Source organism: Gigantopelta aegis, chromosome 9 (genome assembly GCF_016097555.1).
Source record: "Gigantopelta aegis isolate Gae_Host chromosome 9, Gae_host_genome, whole genome shotgun sequence".
NCBI classification, from domain to species: domain Eukaryota; kingdom Metazoa; phylum Mollusca; class Gastropoda; order Neomphalida; family Peltospiridae; genus Gigantopelta; species Gigantopelta aegis.
In genome coordinates this window covers 19,905,201-19,932,923 of record NC_054707.1, presented here as the reverse complement: position 1 = coordinate 19,932,923, position 27,723 = coordinate 19,905,201, and the positions used below count along the sequence as shown (strand labels likewise).

General features: G+C 38.0%; 1 protein-coding gene across 2 annotated transcripts in view; it reads right to left on the bottom strand.

Moving 5' to 3' along the window:
- The window catches only part of LOC121381031 (dynein-1-beta heavy chain, flagellar inner arm I1 complex-like), a 144,155-nt gene that overhangs the window by 21,972 nt on the left and 94,460 nt on the right, over window positions 1-27,723 (bottom strand). For both annotated transcript variants that reach the window (XM_041510112.1, XM_041510113.1), the window contains 15 exons: window positions 26,932-27,106; window positions 25,868-26,049; window positions 25,038-25,223; window positions 24,156-24,340; window positions 22,326-22,638; window positions 19,378-19,622; window positions 17,347-17,448; window positions 16,474-16,572; window positions 15,854-16,019; window positions 14,825-15,039; window positions 13,102-13,282; window positions 12,647-12,771; window positions 11,473-11,766; window positions 10,203-10,372; window positions 8,406-8,955 (listed from right to left, as the gene is read on the bottom strand). In XM_041510112.1, the coding sequence (XP_041366046.1) occupies window positions 8,406-8,955; window positions 10,203-10,372; window positions 11,473-11,766; window positions 12,647-12,771; window positions 13,102-13,282; window positions 14,825-15,039; window positions 15,854-16,019; window positions 16,474-16,572; window positions 17,347-17,448; window positions 19,378-19,622; window positions 22,326-22,638; window positions 24,156-24,340; window positions 25,038-25,223; window positions 25,868-26,049; window positions 26,932-27,106 (3,188 nt within the window). The remainder of the gene's footprint in view (window positions 1-8,405; window positions 8,956-10,202; window positions 10,373-11,472; window positions 11,767-12,646; window positions 12,772-13,101; window positions 13,283-14,824; window positions 15,040-15,853; window positions 16,020-16,473; window positions 16,573-17,346; window positions 17,449-19,377; window positions 19,623-22,325; window positions 22,639-24,155; window positions 24,341-25,037; window positions 25,224-25,867; window positions 26,050-26,931; window positions 27,107-27,723) is intronic.

Genomic DNA, 27,723 nt, shown 5'->3' with positions numbered 1-27,723 from the left:
ATACATTTACAGATAGGGATACAGGAATCATGTCATTAAGGTATTGGTTAGATAAGATAAATGTTCTTGCATATAAACATTCCATATGAATGGGACTGGATACAAAAACACATTACCGATAAGGATGCGTCACTAGTTTGGTGTGTTGTTAGTGATATAATAGAAAGAAATGTTTTATTTAACGACGCACTCAACACATTTTATTTACGGTTATATGGTGTTAGACATATGGTTAAGGACCACACAGATTTTGAGAGGAAACCCGCTGTCGCCACTACATGGGCTACTCTTTCCAATTAGCAGCAAGGGATCTTTTATTTGCGCTTCCCACAGGCAGGATAGCACAAACCATGGCCTTTGTTGAACCAGTTATGAATCACTGGTCAGTATAAGTCTCTTGGACGAAAATGTATTTTATTTTCTCCTACTCTATTATAAATAAAGGTGTGGGACGTAACACAGTGGTAAAGTGCTCGCTTGATGCTATTTCTCGTTTCTTGTTTTGTTTAATGACACCACTAGAGTACATTGATTTGTTAATCATCGGTTATTGGATGTCAAACATTTGGTAATTTTGACATATAGTCTCAGAGAGGAAACCCATTACATATTTTTTTTCCATTAGTAGCAAGGGATCTTTTATATGCACCATCCCACAGACAGGATGGCACATACCACAGCATTTGATATACCAGTTGTTGTACACTATCTGGAATGAGAAATAGACACTGATGGGGATCAATCCCAAACAGACCGCACATCAAGCGGGTGCTAGCACTGTGTCTTACTGTTCACCAAGAATGCGTGGCGGAACTGCATGTTCTCGGGTTAAGTTATCCTTTATTTGCAAGGGGAAGTAAAAAGCTAAACTCTGGCCTCTGTTCAAGACCGACTCTTATCAGGAACCAGTCTATATTTACAGATTTATGGTAATCGACTCTGCGATCAAGCTGATAACAGACAGAGACAAATTGCGGTAAATAAAAAAATAAAAAAAGGAACTTGGTAAAGGCATGGAATGAAGATTATGGTGATCTCCTAGAGGCAGGGAGAATTAATTGTTTTACCAGGGTGATGATAACAGGAGGCAATCACTGAAAACGATACATCACTGAAGGGAAGTTATTTTCACAACAGACGCACTGGGTCAGGGCTGTTTTAGAGGTGAAAGTAAATTGGGGGAAAAAGCTGAAAGTGAAATTGACACACCTGTTGTTTTCCAAGTAAAAAATTAAAGATAAAAAAAAGATAAGATGGTAATTGCATAGTTTGTTTTTTTCCCCCTCTCTTTTCTCCGAAATGCAGGTAAGCAATTATAAGCAAGACTAACTTCACGTGAAGCACCTGCTAATGAGGTTTGTATTGTACAGTAAAGGCAACACCACACAAAATGAGTGCCTTGTACGGGAATAGCTGATTGTAGCAACCAATGATTGTCCTGTCACAATTGGCTACATGTATTCTCATACAAGGCATTTGTATCTACCGCAAATAAAAGAAAGGAATATTTATTTTATGACATTCAATTAAAGGGACACACCCTAGTTTTTAAACACTAAGGCATATTTTTTACTATTATAGCCATTTTAGATAACTGTAATCATACTTTACTTAGATTTTATGGTTTAGATTATCAATTTCCGTACATTCGAAGTCTGTTTGGTCATCATGGTGTTTTTAATATCACAAAATTTATTTCTCGTATTTTTTAAAACGCACTTGTGTCTGAGAAGTAACAGTTATAGAGTCGAGTTTTAGTCTATTTTTAGAGGGTATTTCACCATTTCAAACTCACAGACTCATGTTTCACTCAATTGTAACTTTATCGAAATGTGTTACAGGTTTGTAGATTTACTAAACTTAGTGTTAATTTTCAATGGTTGAAACTAGGGTCTGTCTCTTTAAAACGCTTCAGTTTACAATGGATAATAACCACACTAAATTTTTCACATTTTAGGGTGTTATTGTCCATTTGATGCCCACAAATGTTTCTCTTTTTTTTTTTACCTTAGGTTTAAATGCCTCTGGACAAAAATCACTTTTGCGGGCATCAAACAGATAATGACACCCTCAAGTCGTAAAAACTCCTTATGGTTATCTCTTAAGTGAAGTTCATGTGTGCATGAATTACTGAATGTGTATGTGTGTATATGTTGTGTTTGCATGCATGCATGCATATATGTATAAACAGATTATAGCAGACATAAATATTGTAGGTAAAACAAAACAGCTGCCCTCAACATGGCTTACAAAATAATATTTAAAAACTTTTTCTTTTTTTTTGCTACCCTAAAGTGAAAATGCCCAAATATTTAAGCTGTGATTATCCTTGAAAACCCCCCAGAGATCAAGAACATTTAGTTAATTTCAGCAGCCTGACTCTAACACTGACATGTAACCCCCAAAATACACAAATCAGTCCAAGATGTGTAAAAAAAATCATATGGGCTGACTGCCTAACATGATATCGATTCTCCAACACTGTAATAAGTTTGCTAGCCTGCAAGTACTCCATGGTAAAGAAAAACCACACAATGACAAAATAGACAAGAGGTATAACATTTCACATCGTTTTCTAAAGGTGCTCTAAATGGAATCCTACACAGACTCAGTTACTATAGACTTTTTGACTAATGGTGAGACAACATACAATCGTGCACCATCTACCATGATACTAAAATAATTCAGCTTTGGTTTTTCCACCCATTCCTTCCATGCCTGCTTGCAGTATGATTACTTTATTACATCAGATTGGAGGGAGGGGATAGGGTGGAGGGCTGTACACCCGACTTCAGGACCACCTATAAACAACAAAAACCTATTGCGCAAGTATTGCACCCCTAACCAGTGGACCGTTAGCACTCCCTGAGTCCCTTCCACCAGTCCAGAATTTTGTGCCCAGGGCAACTGCCCCTGTGGCCCCGCCCATGTTATGCCACTGCCCCAGACTCCCTAAATAGCTCTACCCTCACCTCAGTTAATTTTATCTTCTGCAGTCTATATATGAATATTAACAAATATGGGTACTGAACACCACTAGGCAAAATTTCTAGCTAGCCATAACTCTGCATTGTAATTTGCAGATCTGACTGTGTAGATATACAAAATGTTATAAACACCCCCCCAAAAAACAAAACACATCCTGCAACCCGACCAACCCCTCCCAAAAAATAAACACACAACCAAAAAAAACCTAACCCATCCCCCAAAACCAAAACATAAATCAACCAACAGCCAAAAACAAGAACAATGTTCAGAAAAAAAAAACCCAGGAAAAGAAGATGCTTCGATATCATTTACATGTATGCACCTCTTAACAGCTACATTTCCAATAATAATGTATTTGTTGTTGAGAAAGACTGGGGATAGGAGTTTAGAAAATATGGTGTTGCACTACACCAAACGTGTGTCTGTGATCTTGTACCACTCAGAAGGGTGGAGCATGCATTTGTTGATGAAAACTGTGCCAGGCAATTCCTCAGAGCCTGCCAAACTGTTTTGGTACATCACTGTCTATTTACAATGGACAAGGTACAGGCTGAGTTGTGTCAACAACTCCATGTGTAGTACATTGATTACCTCACATGCCACCAGTTGCCAGATTTCTGGGTTAGTGTAATCTTTCCCCAGATGCTGTTACAAAATGTACACATGCTAAGAAGTTAAATATGTGGAATGGTTTGGAGAGGAGGGGTGAGGGGTGTGGTACATTGATTATGACACATGTGGAATGGTTTAGAGGGGAGGGGTGAGGGTACATTGAATATAACACATGTCAGATTTCTGGGTTAGTGTAATCTTTCCCCAGATGCTGTTACAAAATATACACATGCTAACAAGTTAAATATGTGGAATGGTTTAGAGGGGAGAGTGAGGGGTGGGGTACATTAATTATGACATGTTAGATTTTTGGGTTAGTATAATCTTGTCCTAGATGCTGTTACAAAATATACACATGCTAATAAGTTAAATATGTGGAATGGTTTAGAGAGGGGGTGGGTGGGTGAGTGGATGTAATACAGGGGCGGGACGCAGCCCATTGGTAAAGTGCTTTCTTGATGCACAGTCGGTATGGGATCGATCCCTGTTGGTAGGCGTACTGGGCTATTTCTCGTTCCAGCCAGTGCACCATGACTGATATATTGCAGGCCGTGGTATGTGCTATCCTGTATATGGGTTGGTGCATATAAAAGATCCCTTGCTACTATGGAAAAATGCTTATGATTAATAAATCAATATGCTCTAGTGGTGTCATTAAACAAAACAAAGTTAACATTGATTACCACACATGCCACCGAATTCCACAATTCTTGGTAGATATATCTCCTCAAATAAGGGCATATCATAGTCTGGATTTAGGAAGGGGTTCAAACATGAAACTAGTGGACCGTGTCCATATTTTCCATGGACACCTATAAGAATAGTGTTTGTTTTACGTAGAGGTCTCCCGAGCTACTCTCAATTCACTAATATCAAAACCTATATTAGCTCGGCCATTTACCTTTCGACCGACCATTCAAAAACTGCGCCAAATTTCCTCAATCAAAAATTGCGCTCCCTTTCTCTTTGGCATTTAACTGCTCCATTCAAAATTCCATAGCACCACTACCACCCGCCTGCTACCGACTTGATCGGGCTGCTGGTGCTCCCTTGCACCTGCCAGTGCAGGCGGTCCCTCCTCTCCTCTCCCCTCCCCCCCACCTTTCCTGTCATGGACGACAGGCGTGTGCTACAACAGCTTGTTCTGAATGTGCACGTAAAACCCTATGACCTGACCTGACGTAGAGGTCTAAATTAACGAGCTACTCTCGATTCACTAATATCAAAACCTATATTAGCTCTGCCATTCACAAATTGCGCCAAATTTCCTCAATCAACATTGCACACCCTTTCTCTTTGGCATTAATTGCTCCATTCAAAATTCCATAGCACCACCACCACCCCCACCCGCCTCCTACCGACTTGATCAGGCTGCTGGTGCTCCCTTGCACCTGCCAGTGCAGGTGGTCCCTCCTCTCCCCCCAACTTTCCTGTCATGGACAGGCGTGCGCTACAACAGCTTGTTCTGAATGTGCACGTAAAACCCTATGACATGACATGACAGGCCTGTAACAACATTATTTAGAGTAGAGTACAATCTCTATTGGGTGGGTGGGTGGTGGAAGAGGACAGATTTACATCTTTATTAATATAAGATAAAATAAACTTTATTACATATAAATATTCCACATTTGGAACGTGATGCAAAATGTAATATTTGTACAAGCATGGTACAGACATATCTAAACTAATCATTGGTACATGTATGGAGATTTTTTATTTTTTTATTTGTTTTAAATTTTTTGTCCTCAAGAGGGGGTGTGCTACAATTTAAGCCCCCCCACCACCCCCCACACCTAGTTCTCACAGGCTTGTAAAAATTGTTTTAGCCTCAGTGGGAGTGGAGGTATTGGGGGTGGAGGTGTTGGGGGTGGATGTAGGACAAAATGTCAATAGGCAAAATGCCAGTGTAAAAAATGTCAACAGTCAAAATGTCAACTATTAAAGTAGTATCCAGGTCAAAGTGTCAACTTTCAGATTATACATAATTTGTGAAAACAAACCCAAACCACCCCCCCCCCCACCCACACCCGAAAAATTACTATTATATAACCTTTCATTTGACCAATCAAAATACTGTTTGGATATATTTGACAGCACTAAACTGTATATGATTTCTTCAACTACAGAACATGGGTGATGGAATTTTGTTTTTAAATAAAAGTAAATTGATTATTTTATCAAAATGGCTAATTGGTCATACAACCAACAATAAAACATCCTCTATTCCAAATTTTGTAATGAGTAAGGAACTCAATTTTCCCAACCCTAATACATCTCTCTCTCTCTGTCTCTCTCTCTCTCTCTCTCTCTCTCTCTCTCTCTCTCTCTCACACACACACACGTAAGGTTGACATTTTGACAGATACCACATTAATAGTTGACATATTGTCCATTGACATTTTGACCACTGACATTCTGTCCGTACACCCAAAACAACAGTACGATTCAAAGCTATTAAATTTGTCAATAATCAAACTGTATTTTGTTAAATTATGCAAATAAATTTTTCTGTAAGGATTCAGCACATAAAAATTATGTACATAAACATTATATGACCCATTACACAGAGTAATATACCAGTAGTGTGCACAATTTTTTGTGTTTTTGTTTATATTTGCATAAACAGAACAAACTAGGCCTACCCAAAGCATATTTTGAGTACATCCTCCCCTCAAGATAATCCTGGATGGTCCACTGATTAATTAAGTATAATAAAGTGAAACACTGTGTTGTTTCCATGACAAATCAATGTTGAATATTGTACTACTTTGGTCCTGTATGGGATTAGAACTCTGTATAACTAAAGTCAGGGACAAAATGTTGCATATGAGAAACTAACATGAGTAGAACAGTGTAGAATTTCTTACAGACTTGACAAAATTAATGTACATGAATGTTAGGGTCAGGAATAACTTCACCAGGAGGTGATGATATTGTGTGGTATGTCAAACTTATCTACACAATTTTTTTTGTTTTTGTTTTTTTTGGGAAAATTAATTAAGTAAGAAAACTAATAATAAAATAATTACAAATAAATTAAGAATTTAAAAACAATAAATTGTTTTGTTTCTTTCTTAAATTCCGAGTTCAGGTTCCCCTTCCTCATGTGATTGTGTCTTGAACAGCCCTTTCTTCAATAATGCACAAACCACATGAATATCAGAGCAAGTTTAGGGACCTAAACGAATAGCCTAACCCTCTAATACTTTTCAACCACCCCCTCCAAATGAATTTAGTCAGGGTTGAAATTTTTCGGACCACAAAAGTTGTAGGACAAAATTGACAAGATGCACCTTCCTACAGTCTGTAAACAAATAAAGAGATGCATGGCAAAGGTATTTAGATGACTTATTATTTTGATTCATTCATTCAATTCAGTTAATTGGAGACTCGGACTAGTGGAAATCAATTATCTCATTTTAATTAATCTGTGCAGTAGAACAATGGATATATCAAGACATGCTCTACAAAACAACTGACATACATTAATAAATTATTTAGATTTTTATTCATACCACCCGTCACAAATTAAAAGGAACATCCCATGCTGACATCATGTGTGAAATGTGTCACTGTAACGAGAAGTCTTTAGTTCGGATGTGCTCAGAAATAGGAAATTTCCGACTTGTCAAACCGTAATTGCCGAGACTAATAATTATTCTGTTATTATGTAGTTCATAAAATTCTTCGTTAACTGTGGTTTCGAATTTCACTTTATAAATAAATAAATACCCCCCCCCCCCAAAAAAAAAAACCCCGAACCCCACAAACTTTTTGACACTTCCATTTTTGACTTTTTATCCACATGGGTGTTTTACCCCTTCTCCCCTTTCCACGGGTTATTCATTTAGGGAGAAGTGTTGAAATTTTGAGATGGTCCTTTATCTTCCGCCGTGCCCAATATCCATATAATGTGATAATGTAGAGTGTGTGTGTGTGCTTGCACGTAAAGGACAACTTCACAAGGATAAGTGTAGAAATAACACTATATTTCCAAAAAGTAATAATAATACTAAATAAATAATAATTTTAAAAAAAGAAAAAAGAAAGAAAACAAGCATTTTGAGAGTACTGCTAAAGCAATACATATCCCCTACCGGGACCAACAATTTTTCATATCTCCTAAATTCAAGGGCCATAACTCACCATGAAAGATACACTTGATCTGTAACAGTACATGATAAAGCTTTATAATTTTTTTTTTTTCCACATGAATATCTTCAGGCATTGTAAAAACTAAGTCCACAAAACAAATTTTCATATCTCCATAGTTCAAGGGCCATAACTCTATGAACAATGGGTAAATTGCCATGAAAGTTGAAATTAATCTGTATCAAGACATGATAAAGCTATAAACAAAGTTTCAGCTCAAGTTTAAGGCACTACAAAACAACAAAGTCAGGAAAACAAATTTTCATATGTCTAAGTTCAAGGGCCATAACTCTTCCAAAAATGGGTCAATTGCCATGAAAATGAAACTTGATCTGTAACAGTATGTGATAAAGCTATACACAAAATCTCACTATCACTATCTCAAGGCATTCTGAAAAACGCATCTGGAAAACTATATATGGGACAAAGGGATAGAGGATAGACAGACTGACGGATGGACAGACAGACAGACAGAAGAACAGAAAAAACATACAGTCCCCTCCGGTTGGACCAGTAGGTGACTAATAACAAAGCAACAAAAACAACAATACAAAAGCAAAAAACAAAAAACAAATAAACAACACCCCCCCCAAAAAAAAACCCCCACCCCAAACCCAACCCCCCTAAAAACCCAACAAGCAGAAAAGTACCTGAACATCCAGTCGAATGCTGTTGGCATCCTTGAAGTACTTCCTGGCATACGTCTGTACGACGGCATCAAAGAAGCGATCGGGTCTGAGGAACGTCGTCAGATTATACGACAACACGTCCCCGTCCAGGTACGTGATCAGAGTCCTCATCCTCTCCGGGAGGATGTTCAGCCACAGCTTCAGACTGAGGCATGATGGGAAAGTGTCGGCGAGCCAGGCCGCGGGAACGCCGTCCTGGCAGATGGAGTCCAGGGTGTCCATCAGATTCTTGTTGAGGGAGACCTCACCGCGGGAACACCGCAGCAGAAGATCCAGATCCGTCTGCACGGTCCGGAGCAGACGCCGGTAGCCTGCGACCTCGTAGTGAAGGAAAACGTCAACCGGATTGATCTGGTCGCGGCTGGTTGCCGGCAGTCTGGGGCAGTCTCTCAGCAAGTTGATGAGGTTGGGGATGAGGTTGTTGGGGACGGTGGTGGATGATGGCGGGTTGATCACGTTCAGTAGTAACTCGGGGGCACCGGCAACCTGCACCATGTCCTTCATGACAATTCTGAAATTATGATAAGGAAAAATTCAGCATGGAATGTTTGCTTGCTGTGCAATATGAGTGGTAGAAATTATCATCATCAATGGATTTAAGTTTTTAAAAATCTTTTCCAGCCAATACTCCATGACTGCTTCATCAAAGCAATGGAACGTATAGTCATGTCTATGGGAAAGAGTGTCTAAAATATCCATTAGCAGGTGCATGCATGGAGGTTGAAGTCTTCCTATGCTCAAAGCAAATTTTCTTTTTAAAAATATATTTCCCTGGGGAGCATAAGCCGAACCCTCCTCCCCCCCCCCCCCCCCCCCCCAAAAACGTTTCTTTCCAGAGTCTAGACAGAGATGAAAGTGGGTTATAAGAAAAGAAAGAAAAAAGATTGGGAAATTTCAACAGTGATGATCAGCTACCAAGACTGGCCCTAGGGTTAGGGTTACACAATGGTGTAACATGGCAGCCTCAATTCAGAATGTATGCAAAGTATTACTTGCAACCATATCACAAGCTTTGAACAGAGAATATCAAAATGTTTTGACTAAACAATGGAAAACTCGAAACACTGTACAGACAATAAAAAAAATCCAGAATTCCAGATAAATCCAGAAAATGTTCATCACATGAAAACTTTCTCCAACATTTCATGTTGCTGAATGGTTTTGAGGTGATATTTGAGAGTAAATTGCTGTTTTTAATGTCCTTAGTTCTTGAAGATGAACATTGGTCAAAGCAGTGGGTCACAAGTTCGAAGCACATGGTAACACCCCCCCCCCCCCCCCCCCCCACACACACACATGGGCAGGACCTTTTCTTGATGCTCACCAACTTTTCTTTTGTGTGACCTAAGGGTATCAAGGAAGGAAGGAAATGTTTTATTTAACGACGCACTCAACACATTTTATTTACAGTTATATGGCATCAGACATATGGTTAAGGACCACACAAATATTGAGAGAGAAAACCCACTGTCACCACTTCATGAACTACTCTTTTCGATTAGCAGCAAGGGATCTTTTATATGCACCATCTCACAGACAGGATAGTACATACCACAGCCTTTGTTACACCAGTTGTGGAGCACTAGCTGGAACGAGAAATAGCCCAATGGGACCACTAATGGGGATCGATCCTAGACTGACCATGCATCAAGCGAACACTTTACCACTGGGCTATGTCCTGCCCCATAGGGTATCAAATGACAAACGTATTTGATGAGTTCACTCCAGTAATGTTGACCAAACTAACTGTGTCTTTACCTGCTCTTGTCAGACATCAGCTGGAGCTCTGCGTCTTGTGGTAGAGAAAACACTCGTGATGATGTGTCTTCGATGGTGTCGAGCACTCGCTGCAGACTCGCGTGATGTTTATTAGCATCAAGCAACTTTTCCAGGAGGGCAGCCACTCCTTGAGCCGGCTCTGTGGAGTCCTGATGAAAGTAAATATTTAAAATAAAAATAATTCTGAATGTTTTTTCACGGAATCAAAAACAAATACACCAGGATTTCCATTCAAACAACCCCAAACAGAATTAAAATAAAGAAGGAAGTTACTATCAGGTGACTGGAACAGGAAGCAATTAAAGGACTCGTCATCAGAATATTTTCAATTGGAATTATTATCACGAGAGCAATGAGAGCCTGCTAGTTCCAAATGGAGAGATCGGTGGAGATTGATGCCAATGTACACTTGTAAACCAACAAAAACATGTTGATAATAAAATTTCTAACAAAATCTGAATTTGTATGTGTACACTTTTATTGGGGGACAAGGGAAAGAAGGAAAGACATTTTTTATTTAATGCTGCACTCAACACATTTTTATTTACGGTTATATGGCATCAGACATATGGTTAATCACCACACAGATATTGAGAGAGGAAACCCGCTGTTGCCACTTCATGGGCTAGTCTTTTCGATCTCAAACTGACCGCGCATCGACCGAGCGCTTTACCACTGGGCTACGTCCCACCCTCAGAGGGACAGGGAAGGTGAAGGACGTATTCTAGTTTTGAAAATAAAATAATAAAAGGTTTATGATACTAGTATTATGTCTTGATAAAACCACTACACAGGTTACACCTACACTGACACAGTTTTGGGCAGGTGTGTGTGTGTGTGTGTGTGTGTGCATGTGTGTATGTGTGTGTGTGTGTGTGCATGCGTGTATGTGTGTGTGTGTGTGTGTGAGTGTGTGTGTGTGTGTGTAAATGTAAGCTTCAAACTATTGTGATCTTTTTCTCAAATATGCCATACTATTCAACACACAACACTTTAGTCTTCTCTTTAACTGAACCTTCGTCTGCTCTTGAAACAAATTCATGAATTAATTTGGCTCCTGGGATATCATCCTCTGTAATTTTAGCATTATCACCAGCCATTGTGCATATGTCTCCAAAACAATTAAGCTTGTCTGCTCAAGTGGTGCACATCACCTGTTCAGGCTGGACGTCATATCCAAAAATTGCTATTGTGAACGGCCCCTAAGCAAAAATACTAAACTAACAGCAAACAGAATAATAATATAAACCTTCTCGGTGACGGAATATTGAGAAAGCTGACAAATGAGGGCATGGGCGATCTTCGCATCGTTCTCATCGACACAGTGGTTTGAGTAGACCTGAGCCATCATGGCGCACAGTTCGCGACAGTCTGACTCATCGACCCGACAGACGAGCTTCTTGTAGAAGTCCACCGCCATCGCCAGGTCAGTCAGGGTCCACGTGTGGTGTTTGGTGAACGCGTGTTTGCCGTAGTAACTCTGCTGCAGAAGCAGGGAATGGAACAGGGCGATGGGCATCACCTTGCTGAATCGCTTCTGAGACTACAAACAGAACATCATAAACTTAAGACCAGAGAAAAGAACACCCAAGACAACAAAAACATATGAATTTGGATTTAACCTGCTTGTGCCACGAAATCCTAAACTTAATCTGAATATGACTAAATATATTTCATAATAAATTTGCTCAAGAAGCTAATTTGAGAATAACATATAATGAGGGTTTATCCTGTTGTTGTTTGTTTGGCCAAAAGGTTTTGTTTTGTTTAATAACACCACTAGTCTACAGGGTTTCTGCCAGAGGGTAAAACAGGTATGGCGCCATACCCAAATTCTTTCGCAGATTTTTTTTTTAAGCTAACCTTTTGACGAAATTAATTACTCTTATCATTACTGTATGATGTTTTTAAACTCTAACCCTAAACTTAACCCATTTTCTTTCTGGGGGAGGTCCCCCCATACCCCTGTTGACTTTGGTTGCATTCAATTTCACAGCACCATACCCATAAATGTCTTTTTGGCAGAAACACTGTTAGAGACAATTAATTAATTAATCATTGGCTACTGGATGTCAAATAATTTGGTTACTGTGACACATAGTCTTAGTGAAAACACAGTACATACATTTTCCATTAGCATCAGAGAGATCTTTTATATGCATTTTTCCACAGGCAGGACAGCACATACAATGGCCTTTGATAAAGACAGTTATAGGGCAGTTAGTTGGAATGGGGGGAAAATGCAATCAGAGAAGTATAGATCCTTTGAAGAGATTCAATACTTTGACCCGAACACCTTAGGCCAACATTCTACTGGCGTAAGCTTATAAAATGTTATTATTAGGATCATATTTAACTTCTAAAGACAGTTTTACAGCAATGGATGCAATGGAAGAACGTCAGTCCCAGAAAAAACACAGCACCTCTTGGTCGGTATCCTTCCAGTTATTTAGCAGGAAGGACACTGATCGGTAGGATTTCTTCAGAGTGCTCTTGAAGTTAGAGGTCGCCTCGCAGGTCACCCGCAAACCATGCTGTATTAAAACACCTTCAGAGGAAAAGAACAAAAAAAAACCCTCTTTAAATATAATGATGATATTAAATACATAAATACACAAAGATTGAAACAAAATCTGTTTACATATTTGACCCTTCTTTCATAATATTTACTGATTCAGTAAAATAAACTGATCTTACTTTTTTTTAAATTCCTTTTTATACCTTCCTTTTAACCCCTCCCCCCCAAAAAAACCCCCACACCCAAACCCAACCCAATAAAATATAAAATAGCTATGAAATGTCAAAATGGAGCTTTGGTTTTATATAGCAAATCAAAAACATTTTCCTGCTGTTCCTGACCTGACCTGACTGTTCGTACCTGGCACACTGAGTTCCCCGTCGGCCCGCGTGGTGATCCACAGCCGGAACTTGTTGTGAATCTTCACCTCCTGGGAGCACAGCGATGGGTTCGACCTCCCCAGTAAACTGTGGCCATCGTCACTGATGTTTGTGTTCTCGCGGCGACGCGCTTCCTCGTGAGGCTTCTGGTGGATTATATTCTAAACACAACAGTGGACATGTGTAGAGTCGTATCTGGTGCTTTGGTGCGCTCAATATTTTGCATTAAGGCTCAATTCATTTTTCAATGGTTAATCGCAAGATGAAAATAAGAGTATAAATAGACATTGTTGAGTGTACAATTAAAAAATTATAAATATATTATAATTTCAAAATATTAAGGTATTTCACCTTGAGAATGTAAAACTGAGTACCGTATTTTCCCATGTATTATGCACACTTTTTTTCCAGAAAATACAGGTTAAAAATGGGGGTACGCACTATACATAGCAATAGAAAAACTATCTTTTAAAAATGTCCAGCAATCACCCATAAAAAATCGCCGATCGGTAGTTTATGGTACTTTACAGATTAACAGAATTCATTACAACGAAATGCCAAAACCCTCTTAAAAATCACTTTTCACTTGTGATGGTTGTAATAAATACAAAATAAATCTACAAAAGTATCCATACCTCGCCAAAAAGTGCACAAAAATGACAAAACTGGACCATAAATATTTTAAATTTCCATGAGATTTAATTCGGCCATTTCCGGCAAACCGGAAATATACCACACTATTATAAATTTAGAAATCTCGCGCATTCACGTTAGCCACGAGGACCAAATGTAATTTGCTATATTTTTGTTTTCATTTATTTATTAGTCATTTACATGTATGGGTATATAATTTTGTTTTGATTTATGCACGTGTGAGTCTGTGACATGTAAGTATGCAAGTACTAGCCTTTGTTTAATGTGAAATGTAGGTCTATGTACTCAAGTACCTAACTTAAGTTTTGTTTCTTGAATATACTGCTGCTTTCGCTTTTCGTTAATTTTGGTGACAGGGGGGAAACGGTACATCTTGTATTCACTGTCGATTTTGTGGTTTAAAAAAACGGTGCGCATTATATTGTGGTTCATGTTTTTTTTCTTGGAATAAACTTTCAAAGTGGGGGGTGCGCATTATACACCGGTGCGCATAGTAAAACCAAGAATCTATACCTTGAGAATGTACAACAGAGCATCTCACTTTTAGTGCGTAAAACTGAGTGTCTTACTTTATGAATGTAAAACTAGTATCTCACTCTAAGAATGTACAACAGAGTATTTCAACTTAAAAATATAGAGAGAATAACTAGTTTATGACGTCGGATGTCTGCTTTATCCTGTGAAGGTAAGAATGAGAAATTCTACGAGATCCTGACAAGCAGATTTTCTCATTCGGCCCGAACAGGATAAAGGAGATATCCTAAATCATTACCTAGCTATCATTTTTATCCTGCAGACCATAAAAATTAAGGGGAAAAGCTATTATTTCTGTTATTTCAGCTACAATGTACAATGACCTAGAGGTCAAATCAGCGATTTTGTAATGTTGCTATGAGTGTCAAGTCACATGAGTGACGTCAAAAGTCATATCCTGCAACTAGCAGGATATGACTTTGCTTTATCTATCATCATATTCTGTCAGTAGAAATGGTGGTTCCAGGAAAAAACAGACTCTCTCACTTTAAGAATGTAAAACCCTAGTCTCTGACCTTGAGGATGGAGAAGAACTCGATGTCTGTATTTCCCGCCAGGTGGTAGTTCTGCAGCAGCAGCCAGTGTCCACACTGCATACAGTCCACTATGGCATGCTTCACCTCCGACATCTGACTGCGCACCCCAAAATTCATTATCCGGATCTTGCCTTCCATACCAGACTCCTTGGCCAAACGCTTCACCTCGTGGGCAGGATTCACGTATGGGTAGCCTTAACAAACAAAAAGACATGGGAATAAAACAAAAAATTTCCTAAAATTATTTAGATTTCGAAACCAAATCATGAAACAAATTCTAGATGTTCATATATTTAACAATGTATTAAACGAGCCTATTGTGAAACAATTAATTGATAAATAGATGGTGATAAATAGATGGTGTTATGTTTAAGAGGTTACTTTCTCAAAACCAAAACCCACACCGTGACAGCAAATGGGTTCACACCCTGGTACCTGGCTCCCACCCAGAGTTGATTTTTTTATGTTCCAGTGAGGAGAAGTAAGGAAATGTTTTATTTAACGACGCACTCAACACATTTTATTTACGGTTATACGGCATCAGACATAAGGTTAAGGACCACACAGATATTGAGAGGAAATACACTGTCATCACTTCATGGGCTACTCTTTTCGATAAGCAGCAAGGGATCTTTTATATGCACCATCCCACAGACAGGATAGTACATAGCACAGCCTTTGTTAAACCAGTTGTGGAGCACTGGCTGGAATGAGAAATAGCCCAATGGGTCCACCGACGGGGATCGATCCTAGACCGACCTCGCATCAAGCTAACACTTTATCATTGGGCTATATCCTGCCCCAGTGGGGAGATGTAAGACAGTTGCAAGAACTACTATTAACTGACTATATCCTAAACAGTGGGGAGTGTTTGAGGACAGTTAATGTGTGAAAAGAAATAACTATTTTGCATCATTTTCAAAAAAATATTCAACATATCACAACATTGGCTGAAACAAAACTCGTTCCAGTGATAGATAGCCCTGCGTTTAGGTTGAACATCTCTACCTTCTGTGCCTTCCCTCTTGATCTGTTTGGGTGTAGTGGGCAGGATGAAGACGGTCGGTGTGAACTGGTCCGTGCAGTCGAACACGTCGAAGATGTTGTAGTGAGTGACGGGCTCCTCGACACTGCCCAGCTCAAACGTCGTCATCGCCTTCGACAGTTCCGTCATCTGGACAACACATTAAAGTAGATAATCACCATATACTGGTCTCTGGAGACTACCCTACACACACCTAGTTCTATGGTGAAAGAGATGAACTGGAAAAGACAGCTCATTTCATCCTGTGATTGAAATACTGATGTAGCTTGTGAATCAGAAAAACAAACAAAAAACAAACAGAGGTTAAAAAACACAAACAAAGTCCAACCTCATTCAGTGTTATAAAAAGAAAAACATACTTTCTCTCTCAGCTCGATATTAAACTTTACAACCCATATTTAAAAGTTTGCTGTCTATCCAAGAGGGTCTAGTAAATTTCTCGTCAAACTTATGCCTGATTCTTTTGTTCTGTGTACAATAAAATATGTTTTCAATAAATCAATCCAAGTTTATCATATTTGCTAATATTACCAAGGAAAACAGAAGAGACTTTACATTAACATCACAGCTGACTGTAACGTACCCTCTGAGGACAGCAGAACTTCCAGAGCAGACACTTCTGAAAGAGAGACAGTTCCTGAAGAGTGCTTCCCGGTATCGGATTCACTAGAGCGATTGGGGCCTGAAATCACAAAGAAAAACCAGGATCTGTCAGAACAAGACTTATATTCATTATCGTGGAATCCGTTTTAAAAATCAAGAAGACAAACCTCGGTGGCATAAAGTTTTCATCCCAGTACTAGCTACTAGGATCGATCCCAGTTGATGGACCCATTGGACTATTTTTCCTTCCAGCCAGTGCTCCATGACTGATTAACAAAGCCTGTGGTATATTGTATTATTACCCATATGGTTAAAAATATCTTGGTACTAATGCCAAGTGGGACGTAACACTTCGTGACATCATCGATTGTCGCACTACAACCTTACAGGAACGTCAACCAAATGAGTTGAGTGATATAAATTAAGATCGATTATGGGTAATAAATACGATATTAAACTCGCTACCATTTCGTATCACGTTTATGTCCCTCGTAAAATAATTTTCATTGTCACTCATTAAAGTTTGTGACAATTAAAACTTATTTCAGTCGGGACATAAACATCATGTGAAATGGATGCTCGTTTAATATCCTATAATTCTGCTGCTAATTGAAAAAGAGTAGCCCTTAAAGTGGCAACAGTGGGTTTCTTCTCTCATTATCTGTATGGTGCAAATATGTGACACCATATAACCATTAAAGAAATGTATTAAGTGGATTTTTAAATAAAACATTTTTTTTTTCTTTCTGTTTTTCAAAATTCTTAATTGTCCTGTGTGAGTAATATATACTATTAGTTGACATGAAACATATACATAATAGATATCCACAGTGATACAAACTCCGAGTTTTACCTTAAAATATTCATTCCACTGTAAGCTGTTGTTGATGAGAGAATTGCACAGACCGTGGAACGGATGATGAAGAGATTCCAGCACATTGCAGTCCACCCACGCCTGCAGTGGAAAAATGTCATATAGTCATATAAAACTAACATAATCATGTTAAATACAGCGAAACCTCTCAAAGACTGGACCCTCTGTAAACCGGACGTTTTTTATGGTCCCTTTTTAAATATCTGTACATAAGAGAACCTCTCTAAGCCGGATACCTCTTAAAACCGGACTTTTTACTTGGTCCCGAGGGTGTCCGGTTAAGAGGAGTTTCACTGTAGTTGGTTTCTTAATACAGTAATTTAAGACGACATTGGTTGGGTGGTTGGTTGGTAAGTAGGAAGGTAGGTATGATGTAAGATGATTGATGTATGTATGTATAGTCCGTCTCACAGGGAACGCCTTTTTTTCACACTATGGAATTTACTGCAAGGTATTTATTTCTGAGCCAACTGATTTGTAAATTGCACACAAAAACACTTTTAGTTTTCTTCTTATGTCAAACCAAACTGAAAATATTTACACCCCCCCCCCCCCAGTTTTATAGAACAGGGGTGGGAATTGGTGAACTGTAAAAAAGAGGAAATCTAGAGGGTCCCGGAAATTCTTTAAATCCTAGGTTAAAATCTGTGCCATCTGACACATTTTGGAGGAAAGGACGATTACAATGCGAGGAAACGCAATGTTCCACGAGAGGAAAACAACTGATCCGAGGAGAATTCTCACCCCTGATAGAATGATGGGATGGACCATAGGTATGTGGGTAGATATGTACATGTTTAAGTATATATACAGATGTTTATTACCTTTTAGATAAATTTCATGCATTTTGATTGGTCAATAGCCAATGCATATCACAAGTACACCATCTCATTTGCAGGAAAATACAGGATTTGTGGGAAAATACAGAATTTGCTGGGGTGTACAAAATGTCACGTGACTTGCTCAGCTAGTTGTACGAAAATACAAACTGCAGGTGAGACAAAAAAAAAATTCTTCAACATGCCTCACTGATTAAGTTCGTTAAAAGACTTCAATTCATTATGAATGGGAATACCAGAATTGGGTAAAGTTTATTTTTACTGTTTATTTGAAGATTTCTTGAGCATGTTTGGCAAAAAAATGTGCTAGATTGTAATTTTTCGTGTATTAAAATCTAATGCTAGAATATGGCACTGCGTAATCAGTTACCATGTAAGAACTTGGGATAATTATCATGAACATATTTTAAGTAATAACTTGACATGTTTTTATACAGGTTCTACAAGTTAGTACAACACGACAAATATTTTTGTTTGGCTGCAGGTATTCAATTTTGTTTTCCCCGATACGAATACAACAAAATCGTAAAGGTTTAAAATACTCAAGATAATAAGATGCTAAGAGTTGTCTCCCTTTGCGAAACACAGGGCTCGAAATGATTTCAGGGTAAAACCAGCCGGAATCCTTGTTGACACTCTTAATATTCAAACAGCTAACAAAAAAGCTGTAAATACCTTGCATAGGAACTAAGTTATTTGTTTACAAAAAAAATCCAATATATTTTGAGGAATTTGATGTTAAGTTATTATTAAAGTCAAACTCAAAATGTGTGTGTACTTTATTTAAAAGTTTGACTGTTAGTGTAATTTTAGTTTAATTATAAAACAAAGATCTAAAAGGTAATAAATTTGTTACACAGTTTTTTGACAGGCATATGGGACTGTACACCCTTCCAAAATCATTACAGCCTGTCAAAAAACCGCATAACTAATAATGTATGTACACAGACAAAACAGTACAAAAATACATGGAAACCGTGCTGTAATTTTAGTATTATAACACAATTTAAAGGCTAGCATAAGTGGTAACACAACACTAAAATTACAGCATAATTAACCCCGACCGACTAAGTCAGCCAGTTAAATTGGTACCAAACGAAGAAGTCATTAAAGGATTAACAGTCTGTACTAGTGCACCACATCGCACCAGTTGGCTCTGTCGGTGACTCACTTTATCTGTCATCCACGCTGGCTTCATATCGAGCAGTCCCTGTTCGTCGAGGCCGAGTTTCTCGAAGCCCGAGATGAAGAGGCTGACCTCCTTGGCCGACGCCTTGTGCGACCACTTCATCAGCTCCACCGACACCAGCAGCAGCAGCATGTTGAAGTGCTGCTCGAACATCATCATCGACATGTGTCTGAAGATGGCAGACATCGTCGCGTCGGCAAGCTCTTTAGCACGTACCTGCGGGGCTCCTGAATAACATAGGAGTAAGACAATTTATCATATAATATCTTACATTTTCAGTGCAATCAAAGTATGTGATATTTTTCAGATCACATACTTTAAGAATTTGATAACTTTGCAAATTAAATGTAAATTATTTGAGGTCTCGGCACTAGGTTTATTGACATTTAAGCAAACGTACTTGGGTGACACTCCATGATTGACGTATGCATTCATAGTCATCAAATAAAAACATTTCAATGGCAATTTGACACTGAAAGCTATCCAGCGTTCAGAAAACAAAAAACGTTAGGCATAACTTTATTTTGATGTAAGGACATCCATAATGACGTCATTCGAGTTTGACGTCATTTCCATTCAAAAATACACCGCGCCACATATTCTTACGTCATTTGAATATCTAGTAATGGCGGACTGGAATTAAAGTTGCATGTACAGTTTACAAAAACACGTTATATTAAGCTTGAGCTTATATGATAAAGAGATTATTACCCTCGTGTATTTCGGTATCGTCAATATCATATATTAGGAATAAAAATAATGTATTATGCTCGCATAATACAATTTTTATTCCTAATATATGATATTGACGATACTGAAAAACACTCTGGTAATAACCTCTATTTATCCCGCAATCACTGTATTCATTGTCAAGATATGACGACTAGATAAATCTCTATATTTTTCATCAGTGACCAAAAATATCGGTCATGTGACATAAGCCCGACTCAACTTGAGTAGTTCAGACTAGATTTTTAATTAACATACTCTTTAAATCATTTGTTTTAGTACAGTAAATGCAAATAAATTTTAGTTTTGCAATAATAATACAAAATAATACAATAGTACATCTGTTTATGAATTGGAGTTTAGAAACGCTTTTTGAATGTGACAGAATGTAGCTAGCATCTTACAAAGAATGACATCATGTATCTTGTATGACATCATACAACAAAAGCCTTGCTAGGTTGATGATACTCGATTTGCGTACACAAAACTAGAACAAATAATAATTTTCCGACTATTCCTGTAGGATTGCAGGATAAAAGAAATAACTGGTTACTGTCTTAAGATATCAGCTTTATCCTGCTCAGGTCGAATAACGAATGCAGTAACCAGTTATTCCCTATATACATGTATTTGAATGTCCAAAAGATATACAAGAAGAATAAACACACTGGATTTGTGCCCACAAAGAACATACTTAAAAGTTTGTTTGTTGAACTACACCACCAGAGCACATTCATTTATTAATCATCAGCTATTGGATGTCAACAATTTGGTTATTTTGATATAGTCTTTTGAGAGAAATTAATTGCTAAGTTTTTTCCGTTAGTAGCAAGGGATCTTTTATATGCATCCCACAGACAGAATATCACATACAACAGCCTTTAATATACCAGTTACGGTGTAATAATGAGAAGTAGCCCAATGGGCCCACCGACGGGAATCGATTCTAGGCAGACCATACATCAGGTGAGTGCTTTACCACTGGGCTACATCCCATCCTGTGTATATAAAAGAAGAAGAAGAAGGAAATGTTTTATTTAACAACACACGCAACACATTTTATTTACAGTTATATGGCGTCGGGCATATGGTTAACGACCACACAGATATTGACGGAGGAAACCCGCTGTTGCCACTTTATGGGCTATTCTTTTCGATTAGAAGCAAGGGATCTTTTATATAGACAAGATAGCACATACTACAGCCTTTGATGTACCAGTCATGGTGCACTGGCTGGAGCGAGAAACAGCCCAATGGGCCCACAGAATGGGATCGATCCCAAACCGACCGCACATCAAGCGAGCGCATTACCACTGGGCTACGCCCCGCCATGTGAATATAATAGAAGCAGTCGATATTTGATAATACTGACTAAATGACATTTTATCAAACTGTAGACATCAGTTAGAAAAAAAAAGAAGGTAAAGTGAAGTTCACCCAGTGTATATTATTAATTTTGAAGTTACATAAAACTGTCAAGGACACGGTTATAACTGTTTCTTCTTCTGTATGTTGAAGAAATGTGTTGCACAGAATATTAGTGATGTTTATTATCTGAAATGCGTGTGTGTGACTTTTAATCATGCTCATATACCACAGAGGTTTCGAGCATGTCCGTCCCGGGTTCCGCCTCAGGATAGCCGGAAACCTAACCCGGGACGGAATAATATATCTAAAGTGAATACATTTTCACTTATAATCCAGTATTTGGCAAAAATTAACCTTAAATCAGTGATACTGTTTTTTTTAAAATTGTAGCATGGCACTAAAATCACAGCATCAAACTTTCACTACGGAAAAACCCCCACCAAAAATCTTACCCAAACTTCCTTTCCCTCGATCTCTACTCCTGAGCACTTGTGAGTAAAAGTTAAAAAAACGTGTACCCCATTAACATGATTTTTCTCAAAAATTAATCCAGGTGGTTAAAACAAAACAAAATCTCACCCAGACTTCCTTTCCCTCGATTTCTACTCCTGAGCACTTGTGAGTAAAGGTTTTAAAAATGTGTACCCCATCAACATGATTTTTGTCAAAAATTAATCCAGAAGGTTAAAACAAAACAAAATCTCACCCTAACTTCCTTTCCCTCGATTTCTACTCCTGAGCACTTGTGAGTAAAGGTTTTAAAAATGTGTACCCCATCAACATGATTTTTGTCAAAAATTAATCCAGAAGGTTAAAACAAAACAAAATCTCACCCAGACTTCCTTTCCCTCGATATCTACTCCTGAGGACGGACATGAAGATATTGGTGAACTTGTAGAAGGGGAGGTAATAGCAGGGGTGGAGGACGAACATCTTCTTGATGATGTTGTACAGCATGGTCGATTGGGTCATGATGGGCACGTAGTGTGCGAACTTGCCCTCCAGGTGGTCACCCATGTAGCGCGTCTCCTCCAGGATGATGCGGTTCTTCTCCACGTTCGACTGGCACGCCAGCAGTGACTCCAGCATTGTCCGGTCCTCCAGCAGTGGAACGTCCAGGTTCAGAGTCTTCTCACGGATTGCCTCCTGTTGTGTGAGTTGAAATGACAATGTTAAAATGATAATGTATTAAATAAACTAGGTTCAGAGTCTTCTCGCGGTTTGCCTCCTGTTATGTGAGTTGAAGTGACAATGTTAAAATGATAATGTATTAAATAAACTAGGTTCAGAGTCTTCTCGCGGTTTGCCTCCTGTTGTGTGAGTTGAAACGACAATGTTAAAATGATAATGTATTAAATAAACTAGGTTCAGAGTCTTCTCGTGGTTTGCCTCCTGTTGTGTGAGTTGAAACGACAATGTTAAAATGATAATGTATCAAATAAACTAGGTTCAGTCTTCTCTCGGATTGCCTCCTGTTGTGTGAGTTGAAACGACAATGTTAAAATGATAATGTATTAAATAAACTAGGTTCAGTCTTGTTGCGGATTGCCTCCTGTTGTGTGAGTTGAAATGACAATGTTAAAATGATAATGTATTAAATAAACTAGGTTCAGTCTTGTCGCGGATTGCCTCCTGTTGTGTGAGTTGAAATGACAATGTTAAAATGATAATGTATCAAATAAACTAGGTTCAGAGTCTTCTCGTGGTTTGCCTCCTGTTGTGTGAGTTGAAACGACAATGTTAAAATGATAATGCATTAAATAAACTAGGTCCAGTCTTCTCACGGATTGCCTCCTGTTGTGTGAGTTGAAACGACAATGTTAAAATGATAATGTATTAAATAAACTAGGTTCAGTCTTGTCGCGGATTGCCTCCAGTTATGTGAGTTGAAATGACAATGTTAAAATGATAATGTATCAAATAAACTAGGTTCAGTCTTCTCTCGGACTGCCTCCTGTTATGTCGGTTAAAACAATCATTATTATTTGTGGTAATTGGTTATAAATAAGCCTAATGCTTGGGCTTAAAAGAAACTTTTTTGTGTTTCAGGGAATGTGCCAAAAGAAAATTGTTTTTAGATAGGGTAAATCAGCTTTTTAATTATTATTATTATTTTTTTTTTTCCACTACATTCACCCACTATGACCCACTTCTTCCTTCGAGATAACATGATATTTGAGGAAACAAAGTCTGTGTGTGTGTGGGTGGTGGTGGTGGTAGTGGTAGTGGGGGTTTGGACAATTTAATGCCCAAGAAACCCTGTATTCACTACCTTACATACACATGTAGTATACATGTAAAAAGTGTAAGTAGATCATGTATCAAGGATATAACATTTGTCACAATGAAATGCAATGGAGCATCAACAAATAAAGTGGAAACAAAATGTAGACAGCCAGCAGCCCCTTGGATTTCATGGAAACAATCGTTTCCTGGTAGTGTGTTGGCTGCATGTCGGTAAAATTACGGAACGAAAATTTCGTTTCCCATTATTATTATTATATCGAGTACGACTATTTAATGAAAATAATATATATATATAATTATTTTTTAAAAACAGTTTCCAATAGGTTCCTATGATCACAAGGCACGGAACCGAAAAAGTGTTTCCCATGAAATTTGAAATCCTATGGCCTGAGACAGAGATCTATAAATGAACGTACGTGTTCCCTGGCTAGCCTCTGCCTGTGTAGGATGATGTCGTTTTCATTTGACCTCTTCTGACCCTCAAACTCTTTGCGCTCAAACTTCATGGTTTCGAAGAGAAGTTTGTTGATGATGGCCTCGTCACTGAGAGCCATGTTGATGCAGCACAGGTGATGAACGGGAAAACTGTGCAGACCGTCGCCTGGGGCAACAAACAAGAAAAATAAAAAATAAAATGCAAAAGCAAGGCTCGGAATTAATTTTGTGGAATGGGAAGCTATCTCTGCTTTTGACATTTTATGTCTGGAAGCAAATGCTAGAATTTGATAAGCAGATCAAGATCACTTGTATTGATATAACAAAAAAACTAAAATCAATCTCCACTGAAGGGATTCGAACAACAGACTCTGAGTTTATGTAAATTTCATTTCTCTGTAAAAATTTGCATTCACTAGGCAAATTATATTCACTAGGAGACATCCATGCTCAAATATCATCAAGCAACACAAACAAATATTCTTTGAGCAAATGATACATCTATCTATAGTACTTAATTATTTAATCTGGCAAAGTAAGAGGTTGTGTCGATGACCAGTATATCCTTGGAACAGTTCTCTGATAGATTCAGAAGCATGTCAAAAATTACCTGCATCCATACCCACCATCTGGAGACCTTGCTCGACTTTAAAGGTGTTTATTTTGAATGCATTTTAGTGGTGGATTTTGTTTCTCCACATTTACTCTCAGGTTCACGACCCATATTTTGTTTTTCAAAGGTTTAAAATATACACTAGCCTTATAAATCAGGGCCTCATTCCACAAAGCGATCTTAATGCTGATATTAGCGCTAAGATCGCTTGGTGGAACAGGGCTCAGGTTTGAATGAATTAACTACTCACCTTTAACGAAGAGTGGAACTGTGGTGCTGAGGTAGAGACAGAAGTTGGGGTGGTACTTGAAGATCATCCCCCCGACGCGCACCGCCTTGTTACCCTCCTTGTCCACGTAGAAGTGCTTCAGGAGCAGACCACGGAACAGGGGGTCCAGCGGCTTCCTCTCCAGGTGAGTCACCAGCACCGTCACACCTGTCGTAATTAACATTGTTATATAACATACAGTTAAACTGAGTCACCAGCACCGTCACACCTGTCGTAATTAACATTGTTATATAACATACAGTTAAACTGAGTCACCAGCATCGTCACACCTGTCGTAATTAACACTGTTATATAACATACAGTTAAACTGAGTCACCAGCACTGTCACACCTGTCGTAATTAACACTGTTATATAACATACAGTTAAACTGAGTCACCAGCACCGTCACACCTGTCGTAATTAACACTGTTATATAACATACAGTTAAACTGAGTCACCAGCACTGTCACACCTGTTGTAATTAACACTGTTATATAACATATAGTAACAATATACATGTATCAGACACCATATAGTAGTAGTTTAAAATGTGCCGAGGTGTCAGTAAATAAATATTCCTCTCTTTGTTTCAAAAGGAAATGAAGGAAATGAAGCAAATGGTTTATTTAACACATTTTATTTACGGTTATATGACGTCGGATATACGGTTAAGGACCACACAGATATGGAGGGAGGAAACCTGCTGTCGCCACTTCATGGACTACTCTTTTCGATTAGCAGCAAGGGATCTTTTATATTCTTTATTTGAAATTCACAAATTGTAAACATTTAAAACTTGTACAGTTCTCACCGTGAACGACAGCGTTGATGAGTCGACTCTTCAGACTGGGGTCGTCAGCCTCGATTATCCACAGGTTGTTGTCCGGGTGGTCTATCAGCTGGTCGGCCTGCATGCTGAACGTTTCCCAGCTGTTGGTTACCGAGGTAACAGGTCGGAGGTCATCTGTTTCACAGGTCTGGTTAGACATTCGGCTAATAAGAAAATACAAATAAAAATTGATAATGATTATAAAGTTTTTTTTGTTACTAATATTCATCTACATTTCAAGCATGCTGTCATGGGGATGTAACTCGGTAACCTGGGAGGCACTTGAAATATTATTGGATTGTGTGTCTTTTGAAATTATTATCAAAGCTGCTATGTCAAATTTGCAATAATGGCTGTTCCAATAAAAAATATTTATTAATATTTGCTTTGAAACATAAAGTTTATACCTTCAGCTATATTCCTATAAAAAAATACAACCAAATAATTCCATCTACTAGTAGAAAATAAAATATTTTAGGGGAAAATCTTGAGTGTGTTACATGCATATACTAATGATGTCACTGTTTTATGTGTACATATTTAACACATTAAGTTTACCCAGAATTTTTTGTTTTGCAGTCAGCTGACAAAAAGAAAACCCCAACTAAGATAGTCTATATTTAGCTCCAAATTATTCAGGAAACCCCTCTTGTCATACAGTGCAAGACTTTTTAAAATTATTATTCTAGAGTTAATTATGGAAAGATTATGTGTGGGATTGATTAATTTGTAGTTATTTAATACAAATAAATATGAAAACAATGAAACATTGTACTTTCAACTTTAACATTAGATCTTTAATGTCGAAACTGCCAAATTATTTTATTTTATTTCAAAAGTACTAAGTAATGGAAAATACTGCATCCCTCCCTCTCCTCTATACTCATCTACTGTGATCGTTTCTTGGAATGGGGTTTATTAAATTATTCCAATGTTATATTTATTTTGGGATAGGCCTACATTAAAAAAACAAAGAAAAAAACAAAAACAGAAACAAACCATACAGAGAAAGGCAAAATTCAACCATAAAAGTTTTGCAATTTTACCTCGTCTGTATGGTTTGAGATTCAGTGCAGACGGTTGAAGAATCGTTGATTGTAAATTCGGTGAATGTATCTGAGAAGGTCAGGGCAGTTCCACGACTCGGGGGAGGGTCCATATCCTGCCCAGTGCCAGACATCTCATCAGAGCTGTGATCGTAAATAAGCTCCATCGGGAGTCCTGAAATATAGAATGTATTCATGAGAACAAATGAGCATACATTTGAGTAAGATGAATAAAAACAGAACAGCTAACATCATCTGATATTACTGTCAATATTAAATCTGATATTACTGTCAATATTAAATCTGCCATCAATCACTTGCTGTCATCAATACTATCATGGGTGGACCAGTTTTGGTGAGCATAAGAATTCGATTCTAAAGCATATCAATATTTATAACAAGACAGTTATTATTCAAAAACCTACCTTTTAATTAATATTTCTACACTTCACACGCACTAAACTGGCCGCTAAGTAGCTAAATTAAATACTGCACGTGCGTCAAAAACTGTAGCATGCATCAGCAGTAAATACAACAAAACATGCACTTATAATAATTTACAAAAAATATTTTACGGCAAATTACAAAATGGAGCCCTTGAGAACCAATGTTAACAGACAACATTTTAGGGAAATGAATAGAACAATTATGATGTCTTGCAATTGTATTATAAGTTGAGCAAATGAATGGTTATAATGGCAAAATTGTTAAAAAATATAAGCTGCATTCTGAGTTTTAATAAATATACTACTCAAAAGAATTTAAGGGTCAAAAATGTATAACCAAACAAGT